Genomic DNA, 10,321 nt, shown 5'->3' with positions numbered 1-10,321 from the left:
ATGTTAAAAATGATTTTCTAAATGGTGATCTTCACGAGGAAGCCTATATGGTACCTCCTCCAAGTGTTTCTCATAATTATGGGGAAGTGTGTAAGTTGAAGAAGGCTCAATATTATTTGAAATAAGCTCCACAGGCGTGGTTTGAGAAGTTTACCATTGTTATTACATATCTCTATTTGCGCTCTAGTGATCATGAATCAACTTTATTTCTTAGGACCACCTCTCATGGTCTTATTTTAATTTCATATTATGTGTTAATGATATGATAATTATAGGTGATAATGCTAATGGTATTGATGATTTGAAATCATAATTAGCTAAATAGTTTAAGATGAAGGTTTTAGGTACTCTTAATTACTTCTTGGGGATTGAAGTTGCTTACTCTCTTAAAGGTTGCATTCAATCTCAATCTAAGTATATTGCAAACATCCTTGAACCAGCTCAACTTTCTAATACTAGAGAAGTAAACAATTCTCTTGAATTGAATGTGAAATATGCTCCCTCTGATGGTGTTACTCTACCAGATCTCACTTTGTATCGCACTTTGGTTGGCAGCCTAGTGTACCTTATGACTAACAAACCTGATATTGCTTATGTTGTCTCTCCTGCTACCATACATTGGGAAGTTGTTCTTCGTATTCTTCATTATATTCGAGGAACCTAATTCCAGAGCCTCTAATTTCCCTCTTCGTCCTCATTCGAGTTACATGCATATTCTGACGGTGATTGGGTTGGTGAATCCATAGATCGTAAGCCTACCACAAGTTTTTTTTATCTTTCTTGGAGTCTCTCTTATTTCTTGGAAAAGTAATAAATAAGATATTGTATCTCGCTCTTCTACAAAAACTGAGTATCATGTTGTGACATCTACCACTACTTATATAGTTTGGTTACGTTGGTTACTTTCGGATATGGGTGTCACTCTTTCTGAACTAACTCATATATATTGTGATAATATAAATTCCATTCAAATTGCTCACAACTTAGTATTTCATGAACATACCATGCACATTGAGATTGATTGTCACTTCACTTGTCACCATCTTTAGCATAGAACAATTACTCTATCGTTCATCTCTTCCTCATTGCATATTGTTGATTTGTTTATGAAGATATATTCCATTAAACATTTTCATTTCTTAATTGACAAACTCTCGATACTTCATGTTAATGCATCATGAGTTTGAGGAGAGATATTAGATACACTAATATAAAATACACATATGGTAACATGTTATTACCTCGACTCTTCAATTAACCGAAGTAATAGCTCTTATTTAAACACCTACATTTGTATTTTATTAAAATACTTTTCACTATGGTCCATACTAATAACTGTGGTGATATGTTGAGGCTTACAAACTTCAAATTTCAGCAACATCAATTTTCTTTTTTTTATTAGAAAAGGGATGTGTCACTTATAATCTTATATTTATATTGAAATTAAATACATTTCACCACAGTCTAAGATAGATACCGTTGTGAAACATACCTAATTTTCATCACGATTGTGTTTTACCAACTGTGATGAAAAGTATAACATATATTTAAGCGAAAGTTATCTCGTTCAGGACAGAACAACCTTCTCTCTCTTAAAACAAAATCTAACATTTCTCTCACACCTTTTGCTAATCTCCATGAACAGTTGCATACCATTTCTTCACAAAATTCATACATCTCTTATGGATCAAGGAAATATGTTACGTAAAACTCATTTCTTTCACTTCCTCTTCACATTTCAGGTATGTGAGACGTTTCCACATTTTATGTTATGAGTTGTGATATTTTTGATGTTTTTTAGCTATGTTGTATGTTGTTGATAAAGTTGTATGTTGTTGTTAAGGTATATTGTTGTTGATAAAAGTTGTATGTTGTTGTTGAGAAAAGTTATATGTTATTGATGATAATAGTTGTATGTATTTGTTAAGGTATGTTGTCGTTGACAAAAGTTGTATGTTGTTGTTGACAAAAGTTGTATGTTGTTGTTAGGGTATGTTGTTGTTGATAAAATTTGTATGTTGTTGATGATTTTGATTTTGTTGATAAAAGTTGTATGTTGTTGTTAATAAAAGTTATATGTTGTTGTTAAGGTATGTTTTTGTTAATAAAAGTTGAATGTTGTTAATGATTTTGATTTTGTTGATAAAAGTTGTATGTTGTTGTTGATAAAATTTGTATGTTGTTGATGATTTTGGTTTTGTTGATAAAAGTTGTATGTTATTGTTAAGGTATCTTGTTGTTGATAAAAGTTGTGTTATTGTTGATGTTTTTGTTATTTTTAATGATATACCTTATACATTGTGACTTTCATTACATTTAGTCAACATGTCATAGAAAACGCGTTTATTATACCATATGTGGTTTGAGTATTTTTCCAACTCCTCACTGAATATATAACCTTTCGAATTCAATTAGAAAATAATAATATGAAAAATTAAGTTATGTTAGAAACAACTTACATTAATTAATGTTTTACGTGCTTTCTTGAGACCATTATCTGTATCCCGCTCTTTGATTGTTAGAATTTGGTTTAATGTTTTTAGTTCTTTAATCAACATTTTCTTTTTTACTAGTTTGTTCTGCAAAATTAATACATTGTAGAATGAACTAGTAAAAAAAAGGAAGAGTTGATTGAAGAACTACAAATATTAAATCAAATTCTAACAGTCAAAGAGTGATATACAGATAATAAATTGTAGAAAGTTCAAAAAACAATGATTAATGTAACATGTTATTCTAATATAACTTAATTTGTCATATTATTAATTTCTAAATCAGATTAAAAGCTAATATTTTATTAACAAGTTGATGAAATAAGCATTCAACATAGGTTATATTAAGCTCAAGTGAACATATCACAACAGTTGATAGTTATAACTATGGTGAAATATAGTACGCAAAGTCTTTCACTACAAGTGTAACTTTCAACTGTTGTGATATATTCAAAAATATCTCAAAATTCTGGCGTTGAATATTGAATCTCTAACCTCTACATTTTACTATATGTAACACACTACTGAATTTTTACTAGGGTTACTAATCCTTGTGGTAAAACTAACACATACTAATGTTACCACAGTCAAAATTCTATAAACTAATGAAAACTCTAAAAATTCTCTTTTGTTAAGACTAAACATTATTAATTATTTGCTTTTATAAAACAGAAAGATGGGAGAAAATTATGAGTAAAGTAAAGGATTCAGGTGGCGTTAAGTCTATATTGTATAAAACACAATGATAGCATCGTCTAGATAAATAAATAAAAAATATTATTAATATTAATATTTACAGATAATATTATTTTTCTTATTTTATAATTTTATTGTAAATATTTTAGCTGATGTTAACTGAACCTTGGAGATATATGAAACCAACTTGTCCATTGAATTTTGATATTTTTTGTTCTTATCCATATATACTGCTCTATTGCTTTCTGCGGCAGCTGTGGTTTTGATTTTAATAAACAAGATCGAGACTTTACATGTTTGCATCTTTTATCTATTCTTATCTAATTATTTTATCTTTTTGTGAGGGTTGACCCATAGTACGATATTTAACAAAGTCAATTATAATTATTTATAACGTATTCAACAAATATTTCTTAACATTATTAAATATTATTTTCTCCGACAAAGATGTTAGAATATATTTTGTAAAAAGATTGTATTTGATTCGATTTAATCGAAGTAGTGAGTCTAATAGAAATTAGTTGTATTCAAATAAATCGAATACAAAATTGTGTAAGTATGTATCTGATTGAGTCGAATGTTGCAGCTTGTAAGTTTGTAAGTTTGTATTTTGGTTGTCTATATAAAGAGGTGACGATGTATACTCAAAATAGTTTTTTAGAGCAACTTTAATTTTATAAAATTCTCTCTTCACATATAATTTCCCTCTCTTCTTTCTCCTGTATATTCTTCTTCTTCTTCTTGATTCTTCTTGGAACCTAAGTGTTCCAACAAATTGGTATCAACGAGTCCGGTTGCGATTCATAGAGAATTTGAAATGGAAAATGGTAATACAACATCAATGCAATTTCTAGTGAATCTACCAGTTTTCAAATGGGAGAACTATGAGAGGTGGGTTGCGAAAATGAAGGTCATCTCCAGGTTTCAAGATGTGGCTGAATTCGTGAATGATAGAGTATCGACATTGGAAGCAAATGCGAGCGATGTTCAGAAGGCTGAGCACAGGGAACAAAGGAAGAAAGATGGAAAAGCTTTATTCTTGATCCATCAATGTGTGGATTCTAATGTGTTCGGGAATATCATTGAAGAAGAATCATCCAAATGAGCGTGGGACATGTTAAAGAACTTGTACAACGAAGATGAAAAGCTAAAGACGGTGAAGTTGCAGACACTGAGAAAGCAATTTGAGATGACTCAAATGAAGGAAAATAAATCATTCTCGAAAATTTTCTCGTGTGTGGTGTTACTGACAAACCAAATGAAAGTGTGCGGTGAATCAATCATTGATTTGCAGAAGATTGAGAAAGTGTTGAGATCTCTGACTGAAAATTTTGATTATATTGTTGTGTCTATCGAACCATCCAAAAACCTGACTGAGATGAACGCGGGAGAACTTCAAGCTTCATTGGAGGCTCATGAGATTAGACTGAAGCAATGGAACTCAGAAAGGGAGAAAGTGGCGAAACAGGAATTGCAAGCAAGATTCATCAAGAAGTCTGAAAAAGAAAAGGCAAAGCAAAGAAAGAATATTGCAAATGATGAGAAGTCAAGCAATAATTCAAAGAATCAATCTGATTCAATCAAGAAAGACATGAGCAACAAGTATTCGGGGAAGAAAGCTGACATGAAGGAGGTGTAGTGTTACAACTGTTAAGGATTTGGTCATTATGCTCGAGATTGTCGAAGAAAGAAGGAGTCAAGAGAAAAAGATGATGACAAAGTGCAATATGCACATGTTAGGGGAAGTGACTTTGATGATATGCTACTCATGGAAAATACTCGATCGAAAAATAAATAAACCAATATATGGTATCTAGATTCAGTATGCAACAACCATATGACTGGTAATATAAACTTGTTTACCAAGTTAGATGAATCAGTCAAGAAAGTGATCAAGTTTGTAGATGGTAGGCATGTCACTTCAGAAGGTAGAGGAAACATATTTGTGGTGAGAAAAGATGGTAAGAATGCTAGTATTAATGATGTAATGTATGTACCTTTGATGATAAATAATCTGATAAGCATAGGCATATTACTTGCCAAAGCATATAACATGAAGTTGGCAGAAAATGTGATAAAGGTGTATAATGGTGAAGGAACCATTGGCAAATAAAAAAACCTTCAAGATTGATATCAACATGGTTGATCATTAGTGTATTGCTTCGACTGGAGTCGAAGACAAGAACTGGCCATGGCATCATAGGTATGAAGACCTAAACTTCAGAGGTCTAGATATGCTCAATCAGAAGAAAATGGTGTATGACTTACCTCAAGTGAAGGAACCAAATCAAGTGTGTGAGGAATGCTTCAAAGCAAAGTAGGATAAGAAAGCATTCAAACATGACATGTCCATGAAGTTGAGAGAAAATTTGGAGCTTGTTCATAATGATGTGTGTGGACCCTTTGAAGTAAGATCGATTGGAGGCAATTGTTATTTCCTAAATCTCATAGATGAATCCACTAGATATATATGGATTTACCTTATTAAAAGGAAGAATGGGGTATTCATATAGTTCAAGAAGTTTAAATTACATGTCGATAAACAAAGTGGATGCAAGTAAAAAAAATTAAGAATTGATGGTGGTGGTGAATACACCTCTAGAGAATTTGCAAGATTTTACACTGATGAAGGTATAGAGTATGAGGTCATTGCACCTTATACACTACAATATAATGATATAGATGAGAGGATAAATAGAAGTATATTGAACATGACTAGGAACATGCTGAAAGCTAAAGATATGCCAAAGAGATTTTGGGGTGAAACAGTTTTAACAACAATATACATTTTAAACAGATGTCCAACGAATAAGATAGTTGAGAAGACACCTTGTGAGGCTTGGACAAGACAAAATTCAAAATGTATTCATCTTAGAGTATTTGGGTCAATATGTTTCAGGCGCGTACTAAGAAATTGAGGAAGAAGCTAGATGATTGACGTTATACCATGATGCTCATAGATTATCATTCGACTGCTGCATACAAATTTTATTCATCAAATGATGATAAACTTGTGATCAGTGAGGGTGTTCTAGTGGATGAAAGCAAGTATTGGGATTGGATTAATGTGTCAGTTTGACAGGAGGCAGATATAATCACTATTGTTTGAAAAATATAACAAACTGAAGTCACGACCAATCGAAATGAAAACCACATGAGCAGAATGTTAGAAAATCGGCTAGAGCAAGAATTGAGTCGACAAGGATAGTTGGATATGAGATATTTGTAGATAAAGAAGTTGATGCAAATGGTGACTTATTATAAGGAGTTATGATGATGGTTGAGACAGAACCAATTGATTTAGATCAAGCCATGAATGATTCAAATTGGTTAGCAGCCATGCAAGAAGAACTCAGGGAAATCGAGAAGAATGAGACCTGAGAGCTTGTCGAAAAGTCAATTAAGAAGCCAATTGATATGAAGTGGGTCTACAAGTTAAAACTAAGGTCAAATGGTGAAATTTCCAAGCATAAGGCAAGACTGGTGGCAAGAGGTTTTTTTTACCAAAACCTGGTATTGATTTCGATGAAGTTTATGCACTTGTTGCAAGATTGGAAACCACTATAATAGTTGTGTCAACTGCAACATTCAAAGGATGTAATATACATCACCTAGATGTAAAGTCAGCATTTCTGAATGGACCTTTGGAAGAAGATGTCTATGTTAGTTAACCACCAGGATTCAAAATCAAAGGGCAGGAGTCAAAGGTGTACAGATTGAGGAAGACTCTATATGGTTTGAAGCAAGTCCCAAGAGCTTGAAAAAAGAGAATAGATAGCTTCCTAATCAAGGAGGGTTTCACAAAGTGTACTCTAGAGCATGGAATGCATGTAAACAATGCTAGCAGACTCAGTCGAGTCATCATATGCTTGTATATGGATGACTTGCTGATTATATGTGCATATGAAGTAAAAATAAAAGGGGTTAAGTCGAAACTGATGCAGGAGCTTGAAATGTATGACCTAGAAAACTTATCATATTTTCTAGGGATGAAATTTTAAGACACACGAGAAGGAGTGTTCTTGCACCAGAAGAAGTATGCCTAAGACACCATGAAGAGGTTCAAGATAAACATTTGTAATGCAACTGCCACACCATTAGAGACTGAAGTATAATTGAGAAAGGAGACATATGATGAGTTTTTAAGTGCAACATTATACAAGAAAATCATTGTATCCTTGAGATATCTTTGCAACACAATGCCATATATTTGTCAAAGTGTCGAGTTGTTGAGCAGATTTATGGAGAAGCCACAAGAGTGTCATTTAATTATAGTTAAAAGAGTGTTGAGTTACATAAAAGGTATAATTGATCATGGTGTGTTGATGCCAAGGAGAAAGAATACCAGCACAGATGCAAAAGTACATGGTTACACCGACTCAGATTTCAGTGAAGATCAAGATGGGAAGAAGAGTATTGCAAGGTACATATTCATTATTGGAGGTGCTCAAATCTCTTGGAGCTCAAGAAAACAAAACATTATGTTTTTGTCATCTCGTGAAGTTGAATGTGTGGATGCATCGTATGCAGCATGTCAAGCATTATGGATAGATATGTTGCTCGAAGAGCTCAAGATCATGGAACCTACGAAAATTAAGATGTTTGTCGATAATAAGTCAGCAATCGACCTGGAAAATCATCTTGTGTGTCATGGTTGAAGCAAACACATATAGAGAAGACATCATTTTCTTAGGGATCATGTAAATAAAGGGAAGTTTGAACTTGAGCATTACAAGACAGAATGACAACTAACTGATATACTCATTAAATCCTTGAAGAAAGTCAAGTTCGATGAGTTAAAGAGAAGCATTGGAATGAGAAGTCTCGAAAACATGAATTAGATGGTGTGTTAGAATATGTAATTCATTGTTTTGTAGAAAATATTGTATTCGACATAGGTGTGTTTGACCTAATCGAAGTAATGAGTCTAATAAAAGGTAGTTATATTCGACAGAGTTGAATACAATATATAATTGCCAAATTATGTAAGCATAAATTCGATTGAGTCAAATGCTGCAGCTTTTAAGTTTGTAAGCTTGTAAATTTGTATTTTGATTTCATATATAAAGAGGCGACGATGTAAACTCAAAATAATTTTTTAAAGCAACATTCATTTTATCAAATTCCCTCTTCATATATATTTTCCTCTATCTTTTTCTTGAAACTTAATTGTTCCAACAATAGGTTATTATATATTGTATTTATTTTTGGTGTAAATATTTTATATAGATATTTAATCATTTGTGCAGAAAAGAATTAGCTTCTAACTAAAAGTTTTTTTCTTCTAGTTTTCCTTTAAAAAATAAAATATATTCTCTAAAAATTATATTAAAATTCATATTTTTGTCATAGACAAGAATGATTCTTTACTCTAAAATTGTGTACTAAGTTGTTTTGCTTGTAACGAAAAAACATATATATAAAATGTCAAAGTTTTTGACAGTGCCACACAACACATGAAAAGCATGGGATGTAAATTGAATGAATCAAGTCCATTCAAACTATGTACGGTTTAAATTAAAATATAAAAAAGTTATTATTTTATTCAAACTTATTAAAGTTTATTCTTACTCGTCCTATATGTGAGGTTAAATTTAATTTATTTTAAAATATATAGAGAGAGTTGGATTTAAATATTCTTATGTTGATTAGTTTATAATCAAGTAACTTAACAAAATTTATTAATAAATTTGGATTTATTTGATTAATTTATCAATTACAGTTAATACATGCATGTGGAAACTTAAGACTCCTTGAGTGAGACAAAGTTGTTTGTCTTCTTATCTCTATTTCAATGAACTAATGTGATGAAACTTATGATAACTGAATCCTATGCATAAATAACTACAGTATGTAAACAAAGTATTTTATTAAGAAATAAAACTTCTTTTTTAAAAGAAGTTGTTAACATATGCCATTGATTCATTGTAGTTTTCATTAATGGGGAATAGAAGGAAACAAAACTGAAAAAAAAAATTGTTGATTAATAGTGTTACAATAGGTGACTTTATATAACCTAAAGTCCTAACAATAGTATATAGAAAAAAAATCTCTAAAAAGAGGATGGTTATGTCAAAGTAATAATAACTTACCATAACTAAATACATCGACTTATATGTTTACGTATGCAATTTGTCTTCAATAAGATGACAATTTAGTTTAATGTATTTCGTTCTTTCGTGAAATATTGGATTTTTTCTATATAAATTGTGATGTGGTTGTTACAAAACAAAGTAACTGGGTTGGAGTGGGTGAGGTTGAAATCATGTAATAGATAAAGAAGCCATTAGGTTTCAAAAACCGTGTTTGCAACAACTTTGTATTTCACTTTTGAGGATGATCGAGAAACAACTAGTTGCTTCTTGCTTTTTCAGCTTATTAGTGATGTTTCAAGAATATAAAAAACGTCAATGATTTATGTCCTTGTGGTTTGACAAGTACCCCCAATCTGAATAAGTGAAACCAATCAAATTGGTTGTGGAATCACGTTTGAAAAATAACCCAAAAGTTGGTGCATTCTTCAAGTATTGTAATATTCTGATGGCTACTTGAAGATGAGACTCATTTGGTTTTGTTAAGTATTGACTCAACTTGCATACATCATACCTAATATTAGAACGTTAGTGAGTTGAATATAAAAGTTTACCAATCATGTTTCTGAAAATTGTTGGATCAGGAAGAACTTTAGCTGACTCATTGTTCAGTTAATGAGTAGGATCCATGAGAGTGGATGTCGACTTAGCTGCAAGAAGACATGCTTCCTGGAGAAGGTCTAGTGTGTACTTGTGTTGGAAAAGAGATATGTCTTGGGATGGTGTGGATATTTCAAAATCAAGGGAGTACTTGAGGTGCAATAGGTCTTTTTAATACTGGAATTAGTGTCCAAAATAGATTTAAGGTTGTGTATTTATCATATGTTGCTACCCGCAAGATTGAGATCATTAACATAGACAATTATAACATCAAAATAATTATCAATTTTCTTTGTGAAAAGAGAATAATTAGATTTAGAATGATGTTAACCCGAATTGGATAAAGTGGATATTAGTTTGTTATTCCACTACGTACTTGTTTGCTTAAAGCCATAAATCATAAATGGATTTATTAAGCTTGCAAACTAGGTTTTTGTGGGA

At 31.6% G+C, this 10,321-nt stretch overlaps 1 protein-coding gene across 1 annotated transcript; it reads left to right on the top strand.

The window, feature by feature from the left end:
• Positions 1-331: 331 nt before the first annotated feature.
• LOC127081411 (uncharacterized mitochondrial protein AtMg00810-like) lies at positions 332-664 on the top strand. Its single transcript, XM_051021667.1, has one exon. It carries the CDS (start codon positions 332-334, stop codon positions 662-664), a length of 333 nt encoding a protein of 110 aa, XP_050877624.1.
• The last annotated feature ends 9,657 nt before the right edge of the window (positions 665-10,321 follow it).

Source organism: Lathyrus oleraceus, chromosome 5 (genome assembly GCF_024323335.1).
Source record: "Lathyrus oleraceus cultivar Zhongwan6 chromosome 5, CAAS_Psat_ZW6_1.0, whole genome shotgun sequence".
Classification (NCBI taxonomy): Eukaryota; Viridiplantae; Streptophyta; class Magnoliopsida; order Fabales; family Fabaceae; genus Lathyrus; species Lathyrus oleraceus.
The sequence above is the reverse complement of the archived record's forward strand: the minus strand, read 5'-3'. Positions and strand labels throughout refer to the sequence as shown.